The sequence below is a fragment of the Ceratotherium simum genome, chromosome 1, assembly GCF_057802395.1.
Source record: "Ceratotherium simum simum isolate JZ-2026a chromosome 1, ASM5780239v1, whole genome shotgun sequence".
Lineage (NCBI taxonomy): Eukaryota > Metazoa > Chordata > Mammalia > Perissodactyla > Rhinocerotidae > Ceratotherium > Ceratotherium simum.
Window position 1 is genome coordinate 22,934,146 of NC_141900.1, and position 20,435 is coordinate 22,954,580.

General features: G+C 36.1%; 1 protein-coding gene across 5 annotated transcripts in view; it reads left to right on the plus strand.

Annotated features, from left to right (window-relative positions):
* PHTF2 (putative homeodomain transcription factor 2) overlaps positions 1-20,435 on the plus strand; it is a 132,311-nt gene that overhangs the window by 66,392 nt on the left and 45,484 nt on the right. For 3 of the 5 annotated variants that reach the window (XM_087443421.1, XM_087443554.1, XM_087443683.1), the window contains exons 1-4: positions 713-778; positions 12,362-12,418; positions 18,105-18,174; positions 18,996-19,154. In XM_087443421.1, the coding sequence (XP_087299547.1) occupies positions 728-778; positions 12,362-12,418; positions 18,105-18,174; positions 18,996-19,154 (337 nt within the window). In that variant the 5' untranslated portion in view covers positions 713-727. Of the gene's footprint in view, positions 1-712; positions 779-12,361; positions 12,419-18,104; positions 18,175-18,995; positions 19,155-20,435 lie in introns of those variants that run through there. The other 2 variants (XM_004439327.3, XM_087443618.1) reach the window with 2 other exon arrangements.

Below are 20,435 nucleotides of genomic sequence, written 5' to 3' on the forward strand. Positions count from 1 at the left end.
GTAGATGGTTGTGTGTCGTAGTTACACATCCTTCTAGTTGCTGTATGTGGGACATGGCCTCAGCATGGCTGGAGAAGCAGTGCGTCGGTGCGCGCCCGGGATCCGAACCCAGGCCACCAGTAGCAGAGCACGCGCATTTAACCGCTAAGCCACCGGGCCGGCCCAGAAAGCCATATAGTTTAGTGTCTGGGCAAATGAAATTTTGGGTGTTGACAGCTCTGTCTTCATTTATAAACTGTAAACAATTTTTTAAAAATATTATATTGATTATTAATTAAGAAAAAGACATTTATCTCCACACCCTTGTTTTTGCTTTCTTCTTTGTACCTTCTGCCCAGACATTTCTAGCTACCCCTATTGGTTCTACCTTTTTTCACAGTAGCATTGAGTCTTTTCTCTTCCCATTCTGGTCCATAAAAAAATTGTCCATGGCATCCAAATCATCATTAGTGAGTGTAAATATTGTCATAAATTAATTTAAATATAGTTCAACTTTATAAATTTAAAAATGTGGTGTTTGAGGCCTAGAGAAATTGAGATTTGCTAAGAAAGGAAGGAACTAATATTTACGGAGCACAAGATATATACCAGACACTATCTTTTTACATTCCAGTTCTTGAAGTATGTTTTGTTGTCCCCGTTTTACAGAGATTCAGAGGTCAAGAAACTTGCCCAAGACCAAAGGACCAGTCATGGTGGAGGCAGGCTGAAAATCCAGTTCTGCAGCATGGTCCAGGGTCTTTTCTACTCCTGTCAGCAGACATTAAGAGCTGATCGAGTAAGGCAGTGGGGAAAACCAAGGATTAAAAAACAACACTACCAATACAACAAAGGGTATTTTCTGATTGATAACTCTTATTTTTATAAAAAGACTCAAAGGTAAAAATTAATTATCTTTGGTTGTACAGCTATTAAATCACTATTGAAATATGGGACTTGTCATAGGTGTAAAAGCAACATGACCTTTGCCTATTAGGGTCTTATAGGTGGTGATGCGTGTACAAAACAATAGTCACAGAAAAAATAGGATATATTTACTATCAGTTTTGGGAAGGAAAGGATCACCAAGGGCACAGGCATCTCTTTCTTTTACTTTTTTTCAAGGAGAAATTGGCTCAAGAGATTCTCTCATCTGACCTCGTGCCTTGAGGGTATTCTTGTCATACTTTTAACAGAAACACTCTTGGTAACAAAGGTAGACTACATTTGTCCTGGCACATGATTGGCCTCTGATGTTTGTTGAGTGGGCCAAGCTACGAAGAGATTTGGGCTCTGTGTTAACCTTTTGAATTAAATTTGGTGTTGTGAGAATTAATAGCTTGCTTTTCAGAGTTTCTGAAATGAGATTCCAAAAAATGAAACTGAGCATGGTAGTAGTAGGAAAAATTAGGACTTTTGACATATAGTATTACGGTTTATCTGTTCATTAGTTAAGGAAATTAGGTACTTAAAATATATGTGCAAATCTGGGCCTCCATTTGCCCTGCTTATATTTATTTGTGAATTCTAAATCTTTTATCTAAGCACTTAATCTAATTAAACTATTGGTAACTACCTTTTTGAAGCAAGACACCTTCTCTTCTCTTTAGCCTCTTGATATCTGAGCCACTGCTGTTCTGAAAGTGATGACCTAAGAGGTAATCAAATCGCCTAAGAGTAGCTTTTCAAATTGTTTTTCAAAGATACTTGTTTTCTAGAATTCCTAGATGATACATGTTTCCCATTCTTTACCATCTAATTATCTAGGTTTTAACGTTTGTACTCTTGATACCATCATATTCATTACAAATTTTTTTCTTAGAAGTCAGAACTATCTCAGGCAGATACCTAGACAATCTTTTTCTCTACCTACCAATCCTCCCCTGCCTCATCCCTCTCCATCCCTTACTTCCCCTCCTTCATCTGCCTCTCCCTGTCCTCCTCTCTTTTTCCCCTTCCCCCTTTTGCTTGTCTCAGTGTATAAGAAGATGAAAAAGTAAAATGATGATAGGTGAAGGTAGATGATTCCCTGTCAAGATACTATTCAGTGACAGAAACATATTAATTTCTTAGGTAACTAGTTCAAATTACTTTGGAATCCACCAGACCTTGGTTAGAATCTTGCTTTATGAAAGCAGTACATATCCATTGTGGGGGAAAAAAGTGAAACAGCATCAGTGAATATAAAGCAGAAGTAAAAGTGCTGTTTTCTTCTATGCTTCTCAGAGATAATCACTATTAATGATTTCATGTATCCTTGTAAATGTTTGTTATATATATTTACATATGTATTTAATGTAGCATATTACCTACATTAATTTCAAATTTATAACTTGTACATTTTCCTTTTTTAACAGTTTTCAGTACATCAGAAAACATCTAGAGTATTCATTTAGTTCAATTTTAATCCGTTTGATATTACTAAAGTATAGTATCTCAATTTCTTTTAACTTTTTTTCTTTAAAGTTTTTAATTTTTTTACCACTTTCAGGACACTGCTCCCTCAGTTATTTTTTGGTTTGTTTTTATCAATCTTAACCTCTGTAATGGCTCAAAGTTAATTTATAAGGATAGGAGGAAAGAAAATAAATTAGATGAGAAGACAGATACTGTAGATGGAGAAGACAGAAAATGAAAACATTTGCGTCTATGGCTTCAATCTTAGTAGATGAAGTAGTTGGCTAGATGTTCTGCCAGGATGGTAATATTCACAGTAATTAGGAATTAAAGCTTGTGGGAAGAAAATTTAGAATCCTCCTTGCTGTTATTATGGGGAGTGTATTGTAAGAGATCAGTGTAGGATTGCCAGACCTGTTGTTGAAGATACAGGATGAATCTGTAGAGGGCAAAGTGGTTGGTCTTCTGGGACCAGCTAAAAAAAGCTGACATTAGGTCAGCTCTGGTTGGTTAAGAGTAGACCAGAGGCTTAAGGCGTTCAGGGCATCTGTGGGAGTAATAACCATAGCCTTGATAAAATTGCTTACCATAGCCAGGCACCAGAGAATGAACTTCACTTTCTTAACATGCACAGAACTGTTGGCTGCAAATCAAATGTAAATCAGAATTCCAGAGTCTTCTCTTACAATACAATGGAAACAATGTTTTTCCCTCCTTGAAACAGATCATCACTTGTGAAGAATATGATTGGAAAGCCATAGAACTACTCAATCTTTAATTACCTTGATATTTCTAAGTCTTACAAAGCATTATTTGCATATATATCCTTTTGTTCCCAAAGAACATTAGGCACTTTTCTAAACACCCAAACAGTGGAGGCGTTGTGAGTGGCAGGGGAGAGCAGTCAGGAGGTAGCTGAAATTTGGAAGTGGCCAATATTACATAATATTTTTTTTCTCAATTGAAGGATCTGATTAAAATTCATGTTTTGTTAGACAAATATTACTACTGAGCTTCCTTTAATCTTTTGGCTAGCATTTAAAAAATAATGTAGTGGGGCCAGCCCCGTGGCTTAGTGGTTAAGTGCACGGGCTCCGCTACTGGCGGCCTGGGTTTGGATACTGGGCGCACACCAACGCACTGCTTCTCCGGCCATGCTGAGGCGGCGTCCCACATACAGCAACTAGAAGGATGTGCAGCTATGACATACAACTATCTGCTGGGGCTTTGGCGAAAAAAAAAGGAGGAGGATTGGCAATAGATGTTAGCTCAGAGCCGGTCTTCCTCAGCAAACAGAGGAGGATTGGCATGGATGTTAGCTCAGGGCTGATTTTCCTTGAAAAAAAAAAAATAATAATAATGTAGTTATTACTTCTTGATTTTTCACAGAGAACTATAGTTGAAATTTGCCTTGTGATTTAATTTTAGAAGAAATACAAAAAAGAAATAGCTATGAAGTTGAGGTGACTTAGTGAGGCCTGCCAAGTATTTGTATGTCAAAGGTAGGATAGAACCTTTGGAAAACTTGTTATTTGTTTGTTTTTTAATTTTGTTAGCACAGCTATGCAAATTTTTCTTCCCTGTCTTGAGAAGATGGTTCTTCTCTTCTTCAGTCTAAGTTTCACTTCTTTTCTTGCTCTATGATGACTGACCATAAGGTTATGTTTCTTTCAGGGGAAAAGCTTGACCCCAGCCACAGGTGTTCTGATCTATCTTGCCAAATTTCAGTGTAGAGTAAAGCAAGGCTTTAGGTCAGAAGGGGTCTTTAGAATTCCTTCCTTGTTCCTTCTAGGATCCTGCCACTACCTTGACTCATGATGCTTATTCCATACATGTCCCGCAAAACCATTTTCAGAGATGACTCAGTCTGAAGTCATATTTAAGAGTAATTTGTTAGTGGCATATACAACACTAAGCAGAACCCTGAACATCTCCTGAAGCACTTGCATTTAGGTTAACTGTACCTTCACAGTTTCCTTCAAGAAAGTAGTCTATTTGTGTATGTAACTAAAGGATCCATTCTGGTAGTATTTTCAAAACAAAAAAAGTCTGCTGCAAAGGAGAACTGACGTCTTCACTTGTGGAGACATTGAATTGCTTGTGATTGAAAATGACACTTATCTAGTTAAAAAAATTAGATCCCACAAGGTATTCTATTGCAGTAAAAGTTGTTCTTCCTCTCACCCATCAAATCTTTGAAAAAAATTGGTTCTCCAGTAAAACAAGCCATCTTTATCCTTTTAATATCCTTTTGTCCCCGACCGCTGCCCTTTTTTAGAGTTGCATTCTGCTATTTACACATACCTTAGCCTTCAAAAAACTTTTCTACTTTTAGCCACTGTTTTGCTGCAAGTTTTATTAGACTTTCTGTGCCTTTTTAAACCTGGAACTATTGAGTACCATGCTGGTAATGAACCTAGTTATGCCAATGACTGACATACCATTCTGATTTGGTCTATTGCATATGCATTATTTTATTTTCCCTGATTTTAGGATTATGGGACATATATTACCTTGTCTGTATTCTTGAAATAAAAACAATTCTTTTTAAAGAGAACTTTTTGCATTATTTTGTACATGAAAACAAAATACTGCCAAAATAATTATTAAAACATATTTTTACTTACTCTTTATTAGTTTTGGTTGTTTCACTAAAAAGTATGCAGTGTGTTGAAAGAGTTACACATTTTAAAAATAAATTTTGATTGAATTAAGCTCAGTCATTCTGAATTATCAAGTTAGAGCAGAATTACTCCTGTGGAATCTATGTTCCCATACTTACCTTTTCTGATTTTAAGGAAGATGATTGTTTGATTGAATTCAGAATTTAAAGAGGGTAAGGGGCAACTAGTCACTGCAGGTCAGCTCTACCATTAGGTCTAATCAGTTGGTGATTGCTCACCTAGGGCTTCTTAACCCTGCTTTATACAAACTAGTGGCAATTTTGGTTACATATAAGTGAGTTATTCAATCTATATGGCTTGATCTAGGTGTTATAAGATTTTAATTTGCAGGGTATATTGTATCGTGAAGTGATTTTAAAAATAAGAAAGGAATCAGAGAAAAGTGATGGAAAAGAGAACAGGATTTAAAGGACCAGAGAAATTAGTGTGAATAAGATAATGTTTAAGAGAGAATAATAGAAATGAAGGGCTCTTAGGGAATCATTTATAGAATGATTTAATACTCATTTTATTCTATCTCCTTCACGTCTATCTTTGAACCATTCTCGTATTCTCAATTTCTCATTTCTTTTTTTTTTTGTGAGGAAGTTTGGCCCTGAGCTAACATCTGTTGACAGTCCTCTTTTTGCTGAGGAAGATTGGCCCTGGGCTAACACCTTTGCCCATCCTCCTCCATTTTTTTGTATGTAGGACGCCGCCACAGCATGGCTTGATGAATGGTACGTTGGTCCATGCCTGGGGTTTGAACCTGCGAACCCTGGGTGACCAAAGCGGAGTGTAAGAACTTAACCACTATGCCACTGGGCTGGCCCCTCAAGTTCTCATTTCTTGAAACGAGATTTTAAAAAATAATGTGTAGGAGATTGGATCAAGATGGCAGAGTAGGAAGATCCTTAGCTCACCTCCTCCCACGGACACACCAAAACTACAATTACATGTAGAACAACTATCACTGAAATTGACCTGAAGATTAGCAGAACAGATTCTCTCTTTATATCCTCAATGAGGATATAAAGAAGCCAAATTGAGATGGGTAGGAGGGGCAGAGATGAGGGCTAGTCAGGACTCACCTCTCCCTGCCCCCTCGGGGCCATGACCCACAAGTGGGAGGGATATCACAACTGCAGAGGTTGTCCCAGATGAGTAAGGCTTCCTAGCCCAGGGAACGTGCACTGGGATGATGCGCCCTCAACATCTGGTTTTGAAAACCAGCAGGGCTTACATCCAGGAGAGCCAGAGAGCTATAGGAACTCAAGACTTTACTCTTAAAGGGTACTTGCACAAACTCACTAGCTTTGAGTCCCACCCAGCGCAGAGGCAGCAGTTTGAAAAGTGCCTGGGTTATATGTGAAGGAGATTCATTGACTAATTTTAGAGTGTGTGCCGGAGGGGCAGGGACCTGTTGGAACTTTCTCTGGGGATGGAAGCACTGTTGTGTGCCATTTTCTGTTTTTTTGTACTATCCTTCTACCTAGCCAGCCCAGCCCTGGTGGGTGCCATTTCTAACACTCCCCGTCTACCTTGCTAGCACCACTAACCCTGTCCTGTCATTCTCCTGCGGACCCACCCAGCCGACATCCCTCCAAAGCAGCTCCTGCCCTGGGGGGGGCAATCCCCGCACACCAATGCACCTGCAACAGTCGCAGCTTAGGCACAACAGGAGGGTGTACACAGACTACACAGAAGACACACATGAAGCACCTGGCTCTGGTGACCAGGGGGATTGTGCTACTAAGCTGCACAGGACACCTTCTACATAAGGCCACCTCTTCAAGACCGGGAGACGTAGCTGATCTACCTAATACATAGAAACAAATACAGAGAGTTAGGCAAAATGAGGAGACAGAAGAATATGTTCCATACAAAAGAAGACAAAACCTCAGAAAAAGAGCTAAACAAAACAGAAATAAGCAATCTACCAGACAGACTTCAAAGTAATGATCATAAAGATGTTCATCAAACTTGGGAGAAGAATGGATGAACACAGAACTTTCATGAAGAGATAGAAAATATAAAAAAGAACCAATCAGGGTTGAAGAATACAATAACTGAAATGAAAAATACACCAGAGGGAATCAACAGTAGATTAGATGATGCAAAAGAATGGATCGGCAATCTGGAAGACAGGGTAGTGAAAATCACCCAATTAGAACAGCAAAAAGAAAAAAGAATTTTAAAAAAGCAAGGATAGCTTAAGGGACCCCTGGGACAACATCGAGTGTACTAACATTCGCATTATAGAGATCCCAGAAGGAGAAGAGAGAGAGAAAGGGACAGAAAACCTATTTGAAGAAATAATGGCTGAAAACTTGCCCAATCTTGTGAAGGAAATAGACATTCAAGTCCAGGAAGCACAGAGAGTCTCAGATAAGATGAACCCAAAGAGACCCACACCAAGACATATTATAATTAAAATGTTAAAAGTTAAAGAGAGAATCTTAAAAGCAACAAGAGAAAAACACCTAGTTACGTACAGGGGAACCCCCATAAGACCATCAGCTGATTTTTCAGCAGAAACTTTATAGGCCAGAAGGGAGTGGCACGATATAGTCACAGTTCTGAAAGGAAAAAACTTACAACCAAGAATACTCTACCCAGCAAGGGTATCATGCAGAATTGAAGGAGAGATAAAGAGTTTTTCAGACAAGCAAAAGCTAAAGTTGTCCATTACCGCTAAACCAGCCTTACAAGAAATGTTAAATGGAAAAGGCCAAAGAGGAATAAGAAAATTATGAAAGAAAAAGGGAGAAATTAACAGTAATACAATAATAGTAGGGAACTTTGACACTCCACTTACGTCAATGGATAGATGATCCAGACAGAAAATCAACAAGGAAACATTGGCCTCAAATGACACGATAGATCAGGTGGACTTAATAGATATATACAGAACATTCCAACCAAAAACAGTAGAATACATATTCTTTTCAAGTGCACATGGAACATTCTCCAGGATAGATCACATATTAGGCCACAAAACAAATCTCAATAAATTTAAGAAGACTGAAATCATATCAAGCATCTTTTCTGACCATAATGGTTATGAGACTAGAAATCTATTACAAGAAGAAAACTGGAAAAAACACAAACACATGGAGGCTAAACAGCATGCTACAGCAAATGGGTCAATGAAGAAATCAAAGAGGAAATGAAAAAATACCTTGAGACAAATGAAAATGGAAACACAACATTCCAAAATCTGTGGGACACAGCAAAAGCAGTTGTAAGATGGAAATTCATAGCAAAACAGGCCTACCTCAGGAAAGAAGAAAAATCTCAAATAATCTAACCTTAGATCTAAAGGAACTAGAAAAAGAACAAATAAACTCCAAAGTTAGTAGAAGGAAGGGAATAATAAAGATTAGAGCCGAAATAAATAAAATAGAGACTGAAAAAACAATGGAAGAGATCATTGAAACTAAGACCTGGTTCTTTGAAAAGATAAAAAAAATTGATATACTTTTAGCCAGATTCATCAAGAAAAAAAGGGAGAGGGCCCAAATAAATAAAATCAGAAATGAAAGAAGAGATGTCACAACCAACACCACAGAAATACAAATGATCATAAGAGATTGCTATGAACAATTATACACCAACAAATTGGACAACCTGGAAGAAATGAATAAATTCCTAGAAAGATACAATCATCCAAGACTGAATCAGGAAGAAATAGAAAATCTGAACAGACCAGTTACTAGTAATGAAATTGAATGAGTAATCAAAAAACTCCCAACTAACAAAAATCCAGGGCCAGACTGCTTCACAGGTGTATCCTACCAAATATTTAAAGAAGAGTTAATACCTGTCCTTCTCAAACTATTTCAAAAAATTGAAGAGGAAGGAACGCTTCCAAACACCTTCTACAAGGCCAGCCTTATCCTCATACCAAAAGCAGGCAAAACACTACAGAAAAAGGAAATTCCAATATCCTTGATGCAACATAGATGCAGAAATCCTCAACAAAATATTGGAAAACTGAATTCAATACATTAAAATGGTCATACACCATGATCACATGGGATTTATCCCAGGGGTGGAAGGATGTTTCAGTGTCCACAAATCAATCAACATTAACAAACATTAACATTAACAAAAGTGAAGGATAAAAGTCATATGATCGTCTCAATAGATTTAGAAAAAGGAATTCAACAAAATTCACTATCCATTCATAATAAAAACTCTGACAAAGTGGGTATAGAGGGAACATACCTCAGTGTAATAAAGGACATATATGACAAACCCCTGGCTAACATCATACTCAATGGTGAGAAGCTGAAAGCATTTCCTCTAAGATCAGGAACAAGACAAGGATGCCCACTCTTGCCACTTTTATTCAACATAGTATTGGAAGTCCTAGCCACAGCACTCAGATAAGAAAATGAAATAAAATGCATCCAAATTAGAAAGGAAGAAGTAAAACTGTCACTATTTGCAGACAACATGATACTATATATAGAAAACCCTAAAGACCCCACCAAAAAAATATTAGAACTAATAAATGAATTCAGTAGAGTTGCAGGATACAAAATCAATATACAGACATCTGTTGCATTTCTCTACACTAATAACAATCAGAAAGCGAAATTAAGAAAACAATCTCATTTAAAATCACATCAAAAAGAATAAAATACCTAGGAATAAAGTTGATCAAGGAGGTGAAAGACCTGTGCTCTGAAAACTATAAGACATTGATGAAAGAAATTGAAGATGACACAAGTAAATGAAAAAATATACCATGCTCATGGATTAGAAGAATTAATATTTTTAAAATGTCCATACTACCCAAAGCAATCTACAGATTCAGTGCAATCCCTATCAAAATACCAATGGCATTTTTCACAGAACTAGAACAAATAATCCTGAAATTTGTATAGAACCACAAAAGACCCCTAATAGCCAAAGCAGTCTTGAGAAGGAAGAACAAATCTGGAGGTATCATGCTCCCTGATTTTGAACTATAAATAGTAATCAAATTTGTATCGTACTGGCACAAAAACAGACACATAGATCAGTGGAACAGAATAGAGAGCCCAGAAATAAACCCACACTTATACGGTCGATTAACCAATGACGAAGGAGGCAAGAATACGCAATGGGGAAAAGATAATCTCTTCAGTAAATGGTGCTGGGAAAACTAGACAGCCACATGCAAAAGAATGAAACTAGACCACTTTCTTACACCATATATAAAAATAAACTCAAAATGTAAGACCTGAAACCATAAAACTCCTAGCAGAAAACATAGGCAGTCAGTCAGCTCTTTGACATCCATCTTAGCAATATTTTTATGGATCTATCTCTTCAGGCAAAGGCAACAAAAGCAAAAATAAATGTGACTACATCAAACTAAAAAGCTTTTACACAGCCAGAGAAACCATCAACAAAATGAAAAGGCAGCCTACTGAATGAGAGAAGATATTTGCTAATGATATATCTGATAAAGGCTTCATATCCAAAATATGTAAAGTACTCATACAACTCGATTTCCAAAACCAAAAATTCTGATTGGAAAATGGGCAGAGGACCTGAATAAACATTTTCTCAAAGAAGACACACGGATGGCCAACAGACACATGATAAGATGCTCAACATCACTAATAATCAGGGAAATGCAAATCAAAACCACAGTAAGGTTAATCACCTCACACCTGTCAGAATGGCTGTTATCAAAAAGACAACAAATAACACATGCTGGCAAGAATGTGGAGAAAAGGGAACCCTCGTACACTGTGGTGGGAATGTAAAATGATGCAGCCACTATGGAAAACAATATGGAGGTTCTTCAGAAAATTAAAAATAGAACTACCATATGATCTAATAATTCCACATCTGGCTATTTATTCAAAGAAAATGAAAACATTGCAATTCCTCTGTCTATTCCCAAATAAACTCGTTTTGCATGTTAAAAAAATAAACAGGGCTGGCCCTGTGGCATAGTGGTTAAGTTCGATGCACCCCGCTTTGGCGGCCCGGGTTCGGTTCCTGGGTGCAGACCTACACCACTCATCAGTGGCCATGCTGTAGCAGCAACTCACATACAAAATAGAGGAAGATTGGCACAGATGTTAGCTCAGGGTGAATCTTCCTCAGCAAAAAAATAAATAAATAAATAATGTGTAGATAAAAGGACTTCTAGATAGAATGATGATGTTAGTCAGAAAAGGCTTTTCCCTAAATTTCCTATGATATCTGTCTCTAGTTTCTTAACTGTAATTATCTGGAGTAATTTTAATTTCTCAGGATTTTAATTTTCAATTAGTGCTAATAATGAAAATCCTCAGGTGAAACTATAGGCTGTTGACCAATTTCAGTGTCCCTTTGGATATAGGGAATTAAGTAGAAACTGGAGACAACAGGAGGTAACGGCAAAGAACTTGGGGAAGAACAGGAAGGATGGTTTGTTTTTCCTGCCCCGGTGAAGATATAGTGCAGAGAACTTTCCAGCATCTAAGAGTAGTAGGCATAGAAGCTACAAGGAATTCTACTTCTTGAGGCTTTCCCTTTTTCTTCAGTTACTTTCATGACTTTATTTTTCTTTTTTTTTAAAGATTTTTTTTTTTTTTATTTATTCAGTTTTTTTCCCCCCAAAGCCCCAGTAGATAGCTGTATGTCATAGGTTCACATCCTTCTAGTTGCTGTACGTGGGACTCGGCCTCACGTTGGACGGAGAAGTGGTGCCTCCGGGCGCTCCCGGGATCCGAACCCGGGCCGCCAGCATCAGAGCGCGTGCACTTAACCGCTAAGCCACGGAGCCGGCCCTCATGACTTTATTTTTCAATTTAAACGTTAATCCAATGGTAATTGTGGTCTACATGTTTATAAATTTTTAATTCTGTAGAATATTGGTATTTTTTTCTTTAAAAAGAACTCCATAAACGATTTGTCACTTGGGACTTTTTTCTTGAATGTACCAGAGCTGTAACAATTGTGTTTATTTAAAATAATGGATTCTTTAGGGCAATGGTTTTCAAACTTTAGTGGTGTATCAGAATCATCTAGAGGGATTTTTAAAACATGAATTGTTGTGGATGCCACACCCATATTTCTGATTCAGTAACTTGGGAGTGAGGCCAGAGAGTTTGCATTTCTAACAAGTGACCCGGTTATGCTAGAATTGCTGGTTCTGAAACCATATTTTGTGAACCACTGCAGTACAGTATTGATCATAGAAGTCTGAGACAAAGCTGAATCTAATCTGTGCTGAATGAACTCTGAGTTGCTTGTAATGCAAACAGAGTTATACCTATTGGATGGGTACCAACAATGATCATTTATGTAGTATCTTTTATTTATTTTTATAGATTGGAGCATATGATCAACAAATATGGGAAAAATCTGTTGAACAAAGAGAAATCAAGGTAACAAGTTTATTTCATTTTGTGTATTCTGAAACATAATTCTGTAAATTGATTGTTAACCACATTTTATTTAATATCTTTCCATATACTTTTAAGGTATAAATTAATATTATTTTATTCTTTCCAAACTTCTAAATAAAGAGGTAAACTCTTTTATGATAGCATAGTCATGTGTCTTTACCTCTGATGATTTTTTTCTTTTTAGCATCTTTCTGTTCTTTTAAAATTTAATTTCTAATGGTTATTTTTTGTCAGCTCTTTTCCCCTTTCACTTGTCACCTTATACTTCTAGTTTGCTTTTCCTCCCTTTTGATGCTGTCATTGCTCTGTACAGTTTATTAAACTGGTAAGTGTTTCAGGATTTTTCCCGCCTGAGTGATCCTGTGCAAGTTGCTGCCCTGCTTAATTGAGATCCGCTTTTTGGTGCTACTAACAGAATGACTTGGGCGCAAATAGGGTTGCTGAAAAGTTGGTCATTTTTAAAAAGAATTTAGGAAATAAAGCATTAATTAAAATGTTTCTGTAGTAGGTAGTTTCTTCTTGAATATGTAATCACTTATGCTGATAAGACATTCTCATAGGCTACCTTGATAGCATGAAAACTATTTTTTAACTAAATTTGTTCTGTTTCTCAGCAATCACTCCTTTTTGGTAATAAGATTTATATTTTTCATTTGCATAGATAATACTAATCAGTGTGTTTCTGCACGAGCTAAATTTAATCTGGGCCCAGAGAATGTTACTTTAGTTGCTTGACATTTTCTATTTGTACAGAAAGGTTTACATTAGATTGTAAACCAATGTCTGTAGGTACTTAAAAATCTGTCAAAAAAATCTCAGTGTTTAGACAGTCATCTGTAATAAAGAGCAAGATTCTTTGGCATTTGTCAATTTTAATCTTTAAACTATTTTCATGAAGAATTAATGTAGTTAAAGTTGCGGTAAGTACCTACTATGTGTTAAATATAGGATTAAATCATGGGGAAAAATATGAAATAGATTATAATCTTGTAGATGAGAGGCGTAATTACAAATGAGATAAATTTACTTAAGAGAGAGCTGTGTAGGTCTCTATTGGGGAGTGCAGGGAGAAGCAGCCCTGGGGAGGTTAGGAAAGACTTCAGAGAGGAAGTGATTCATGAGCTGAGTTTGAGAGACATTGGGAGAATGAGGAAAGCATTCCAGACAGAATGAAGAGCATATGAAAATATACATAAAGGAAGGAAGGCACGTGACTGACTCAGGAATCCTCAAGGAGCTTGATTGGTAATAGGTTGGATGGAGGAAGGAGATTAGGGTGGATGGGAGCAAAACTAGAAAGGAAAATGGAAGTCACATCGTGTAGGGCCTTGACTGCCTTACCCGAGTCTAGAAATAATCTGGAAAACAGTGGGAGAGACTGAAGGATTTTGAGCAGAATAAGTTACCTGATTAAATTTCTATTTTAACAACTCATTCACACAGCACTAACTGAGATGGGAAATAGAAGAGGAACAAATGTAGAATTCTGTTTTAGAAATATACAAGTGGTACTTGGGAGAGAGATTTGGGAGTCCTGAGTATGTAAGTGTGTGTGTGTGTATATATAGAGAGAGAGGTATGTATATATATGTGTGATACATATTATATATTATACACATTATATAGATGGAGCTATAGGAGTGAGTGGATTTACATTGAATGATGAGAGAACAAGGCTGAGGACGAAACATTGGGAAACATCAACATTTAATGGATAGGTAAAGGAAGAGATGAAAATGAAGGAAGAAAGAGAAGTAAGAGATCCATGAGACAGTAGATTGGTGAGAGCATCATGAAGAGTTGGAATAGTCAAGAAAATAAAGAGCAGTGGAGAGGTCGCATAAGATGCCTTAAAATCTTTTATTCTCTTTGACAGTCTTTAACTTATTGGATAGGGAATGTTAAGTACCTTCAGAGGTTGTGTTACCAGTTGGCACATGTGGATGTTTTTTGAAATTTAAAAGCCTCAAACAAACCAACAAACAAAAAATATATATATATAAATAATTTTTTAGTGTTAAGCCACTCATCACAAATTACTACATTACTTACGTAATTTCCTCGTTTTTAAAAGAACTTTTTAATGCCTAAATAGAGGTTAGAGTAAGGAAGGAGGATTATATTAGTTGTTACCTGGTGAGCTGACAGGGTGAGCTTAGGGAAGGCTAAGACCTGTAACTTGTTTCTGAAACACGTCTCCCTTTGTAATAGTAAATGAAGAATTCAAAACAGTATTAAAACTTACTCTTGTTATTTTGAATTAAAAGGGTCAATTTGTTGACAAGCCTAAAAGCACATTCCATTCTTTCTGAAGATTCTGGTGGAGGCAGATTATTTATAGTGTAAAATAATTTTGCATTTATTCTAAGGAAAGTAGAGAAGGGCATAACTGTGGTGTATTAGTGTTAATATTTGATTTAAAAAACCCAAACCAGGTACCCATTGTTTAGAGAACACTGTACCAAATATATTGTGTTCATCCTTCTGTGTAATCGATTCTCTCCTTATCTGTCAAAGCAGTAAGCAACAACTAAAGAAATCAAAGAAAGCCATGAAAATACATTTCTTGGAAATGTTTATTTTTTCAATTAAAGACCCATGGTTGATGTTGCTGCAGCATAAAATCTTTTATAAATTGCAAATTATTTTTCCTTAAACATTTTAGAAATTATAACTGGAAACTTTCATTTTCTCATCACCTTGACCCAAATTTAAAAGTAAATGTGGAATTTCCCCATTTTAGTACCTACTAGAGTTTTAAAGCTTCAACAAAAAGAACTGTGCTATTTAAAGTCATTATAGAGGAAAAATGGGATGGGGGAAACTAAAAAGGGTTTCCAGAAAGTGAAACTGGTGGTTATGTCCTTTGATGGAGTCTCAGTATTATAGTAGTTCTGTGTGTGGGAAGTCTGGATCATCAAACAGAAGTACTTTCTAAACTTAAACAGCCCTTTTAAGCTTTTTGGCTCAACGTTATCTGTGTATTTAGAGATTTAAAAATTTCAAAACTTCAAACTATTTGTGTCGTTGAACTTTAGGAATGTACTATAGGAACTGAAATGTATATTCAATAAAGAATATTTTATTTGGATTCTTGGCGATTAATTGTGTTCATAGTACTTGATTGTTTGTACTTTTCTAGTTAAATCAGTAGTTTTTAAAATCTTTTTTTTAAAACTAACTTAGTTTCCATTTTTTGTTTGTTCACTTAAACTTTTTGAAGGTCCATAATTATAGTTAGTACTGAAAGCTATGCTATTTTGTGTGAATGTAGGTTACTCTAAACCAATTTAAAATTTTCCAACTTAAAATATCTACTTAATTAAAATGAGATTTTATGAATGTTCACACTTTGGTGATAAATATCTTTTATTTTTGTGAATAAAACCATTAATGTTAGAAGATTTATCAGTGAAATTTTTCTTTTTCTTTTTTTAAATCTTCTAAATAGTCTAATAGGCTACCTTGAAGGGGAAGTTTTATCAAAACTGGCGATTATTCTGTGACTATAATGTAGCTCAAAATAAATGTTTTAATAAAATACAAAATAGGAAGTGAATTGCATATAAAAAGGGTGGTGTAGAATGAGCATGTTGAAAAACAACATAATTGCATAAATCAAGATTTATCTTCACTGTTCCTCTTGTAAAGACTTTAAGTTCTTAAAACGATCTTCATAAAAATTTTAGGGTATACCCTGAATCAGCAAATACTCACCATTGCTTTTAGGGGAAATACAGAGAATTAAGTTCCTGCGAGCCTCTAGTCACAACACTTTCGTCAACTGATCAATACATACCCTTGTTTTAGGTGTGTCTCTGTCTAAAGACACCATATTCAATATATATTGTTGATGCATTAACATTGAACTCAGGGCCAACAACACTATACCTGGTGCCCGAACACAGCTTATCTAACACACGTTTTCTCCATAAGGCACATCGCAGCCTTCTGACACTTAGGAGCGCTCCACAGCACTTCAGCACTATGCTTGGGGGCAATTTTAACAACAAAATTACCAACAAAAAGCATAAAAATGCAAAAAACATGGCACTAAGTAGACTGTGGAGGGGACACTTATTTACAGTGTGAGAGCTGAAACAAGAAGGCAGAGCGTTGCACTGTTCGACCTCAGCTGGGAAATGTGCACAGTGGGTGGGTCCAGTTCTTTGCCACTCACTCTGCACGTGTCCACAAAGGACTGCAAAAGCACAGCAAGCATTGATTTGGAGGTACAAGTGAATTTAGTGAATAGGTAAATTGCAAATATGGAACCTATGAATATGAGGATCGACTGTATAAAATTACCATGGCTATATCTTCAACCCTGACCCTTTCTTTCTCTTTTGTTTTTGTATCTCTGGGTGGTTTGCAACTTCAGATGGACAAACTATTTGAAGGGATTCAAAGTTTAATTGCATCTTGATTTCAGGGTACATTTTTGGTTTAAACATCTCAGTTAACTGTGAGCTCAAATGCTGTCCTCTTCTTCATTTTAGATGCAAACAGTACTTGATCAAATTTTTACTTGAAGGGGTCATTGTTTCTTGAATAGGACCAAAGGATTTGCTGCACAGTTACTTGGTTAATTGAATGAATAATAAACAAATCATCTAAACACTGTGTCATCTCTGAGCACTTGGCTCCTGAGGAGTTTAACCTCAGCTCTTCCAGTTCTTAACATCCTAGTCTTAAGTTATAAAGTGTAATTTATTTCCATAGTTTTTTTCAGTGATTTTGATCTCCACCCCTGCTCCTGCTCTGTATACTGATGGCAGAAACTTAATCTTAGTGTTCAATAATTCCAAGTTTAAACTACTTCCATTCATGATTCCTGCTTTCCCCTCTTCCTCTTCCTGGGCATGGCGTCTAAGTTCTGAGGTGATTAGGTGGCATTGTGGTCTCATTAGTGGTTGGCATGTGAACATAGTGGCAACCCTGAGAAACGAGTCATCCTCTTTGGGTCTCAGCTGATACCACCCCTACATGCTGGCATCTGCTGAGAAGTCTGCATCCCTGTCTGCCCTCAGCCCTGCGATCCACTGCTTTCTGCAGCAACGCCCCCAGCATCAGGCCTTGAGGGTCCTGCAGGGCCACTGCTCCTTCAGCCAACCTCAACACTCTCCTGTGCAGATCCGGGGCCGAGAGTCTCCTGGACCATCTTAGGCTGTACATCCAAATTGATTGGTAGCAGTAGTGTTTATTTTAGAATTTTACTTTTAGTAATAAACAGGCCTCACATGTTACATCCTTAAATTTATCTTTTTGGAGAGTAATAAACTTTACTACAATACTATAGTTATGTTCCATTTGTAACAAATATATAATGTGTTACATTTTTGTCCAGTATATTAAAGTTTTTTTTTAATTGAAATGTTTTGAAGTTGATTCTTTTCTGATATTCTGGATTTAAATATATATATATATATAGAGAGAGAGAGAGAATTCCAATACTTCTTTTTTTATTGAGATATAATTGACATATAACATTATATTAGTTTCAGTTGTACAACATAATGGTTCAATGTTTCTGTATATTAAGAAATGATCACCACTATAAGTCTAGTTAACATCTGTCCCCATACATCATTACAAATTTTTTTTTCTTGTGATGAGGACTTTTAAAATCTACTCTCTTACCAATACTACTATTAATATATTATAGGGTTTACGGAACAAACCAAAGAAAACAGCACACGTGAAACCAGACCTCATAGATGTTGATCTTGTAAGAGGTGAGTTTTGAATAAATAAATGCTTAATGCAATTAGAAATTGACTTTGAAGAAACAGAATTCAAAATGGGTCAGATATATATGTTTGTAGAAATAAAAGCAACGTGAGCCTCAATGAAGGCAATAATACTATAAAAAAGAGAGAATGGAAGCATTTAAATACTACTGACTAGACTTTTCCTCCACTAAAGATCATTCCAAGAAGTACTAAGTATCAAAGAAGAGCAGCCTGTGTTTGCTTAGCAAACTATAAGGCTCAATTATAAAAATTAAATTGGTAATTTTTAATTACCAACTGGAGCTGACATTTCAACATTGTCTTATAAAATATGTGGGAGAGGGCTGGCCCGGTGGCACAGGCGGTTAAGTGCGCGTGCTCCGCTGTGGCAGCCCAGGGTTCGCCGGTTCGGATCCCGAGCGTGCACTGACGCACCACTTGTCAAGCCATGCTGTGGCGGCGTCCCATATAAAGTGGAGGAAGATGGGCACAGATGTTAGCCCAGGGCCAGTCTTCCTCAGCAAAAAAAAAAAAGGATTGGCAGATGTTAGCTCAGGGCTGATCTTCTTCACACAAAAAAATATATGTATATGTGGGAGAAATTCTGCTATTATTTCAGTTAAAAATAGTTTTTTTACCTGAGTTGTTATGACACCATGAAGAATGTTTTTAAAAAGTGTCTACTACCCAAAATTGGACATTTCTCACTCATAGCATAATACAAAATAAAATTATACATTTTGTTCTCTAAATGTTGAAATTTTTTCTCTAAGGAAATTAAAGAATAATAAATATACTCTATCATTTTATTTTACTTTTTTCAGGGTCTGCATTTGCTAAGGCAAAACCTGAAAGTCCTTGGACTTCTCTGACTAGAAAGGGAATTGTTCGAGTTGTATTTTTTCCCTTTTTCTTCCGGTGGTGGTTACAAGTAACATCAAAAGTCATCTTTTTCTGGCTTCTTGTCCTCTATCTTCTTCAAGGTATAATTAAGTGATAGAAATGCATTTTGCTTTTAACTCTCAAGATGTTATGTTTTTAGGGTTACTAAGGCTTTTTTTAAACATACACTAAATACTATTCAGTATGAAAATATATATTTATTGTGATATTTCATTTAATAAGACACAACTGGTTTGGTATTAAAAATGTTTGAGACAACAAAGCAGTTATTTTCCAATATAATTTTATGAAAATTTGAATCTGTGGATGGCTAAAGAAAAATATAGATTGAGAGGATTTTTAAAAATTAGAAAGTCTCTTCAAAATGCATCTCTTTTACTACACCAGTGTTTTTTAATACAACCTATACAAGTTCATTTTTCCTGCCTCAGCCATGGTTTATTTTTTCTTTTAACCACTGTGATCTGAGACTGTCCTCATTCTGTTTTGAAATTCTATATACCATGCACTGTTCTAAGTGCTTTTTACAGATTCTCGTGTAATTCTCACAACAACCCGGTGAAGTACAGGTACTATTATTATGCCTAGCTTATAGACATGGGACCTGAAGGACCTGAGGGCTCAAAGTCACATAATGACCAAGTATGGGAGAGCCCAGGTTCAAGTCGAAGCAGTCCGACTGCAGAGCCACATGCTTCACAACTCTGTTCTGCCACCCCCAACACAGCAGTATTCTAGTGCACAGTCATGGCAGCAGTATACAGTGGTGGTGTTTGACACTCTAGACCGTTTGGGGACTTGCAGGAGAAACCATTCACATTCCATCCCTCTAACAAAGCAATGATTTTAATTTGGTTGGTACCCTTTCAGTCTTTCTAATGTCTTACTTTTCTAGAAACACAATTGTAATCCCGAATGATTATTTAAATATGTTTTATTAACAAACTCTAAATAAAAGATAATATCTTTTAAGTAAATGAGAATATTATAAAAACTGCAGACTTTTATTTAGGTAAAGTTGTTTCTTTTAAGCCGGGGCACATCTTTTAGACATAAAAGGGAGTGAACTATGAAGATTTTGTGATTGTTGTTAATAGAGAGTGTGTGTGTATGTTCTGATTAAAGAAATGATGCATGTTCATTGCAGAAAATATAGGAAAAAACTAAAGAAAAAAAAAACTACCCATAATCGTGCCTTTCAATTTACTTTGTAACATTTTTTATATAGTTGACATTATTCTATGTAAATAATTGTATTCTTTTTTTGCCTTATGTTGTTACAAGTATCAGAGTCTTTATAAATATATTTTTATTTATTTATTTATTTTTATTTTTATTTTTTTTTTATTTTATTTTTTTTT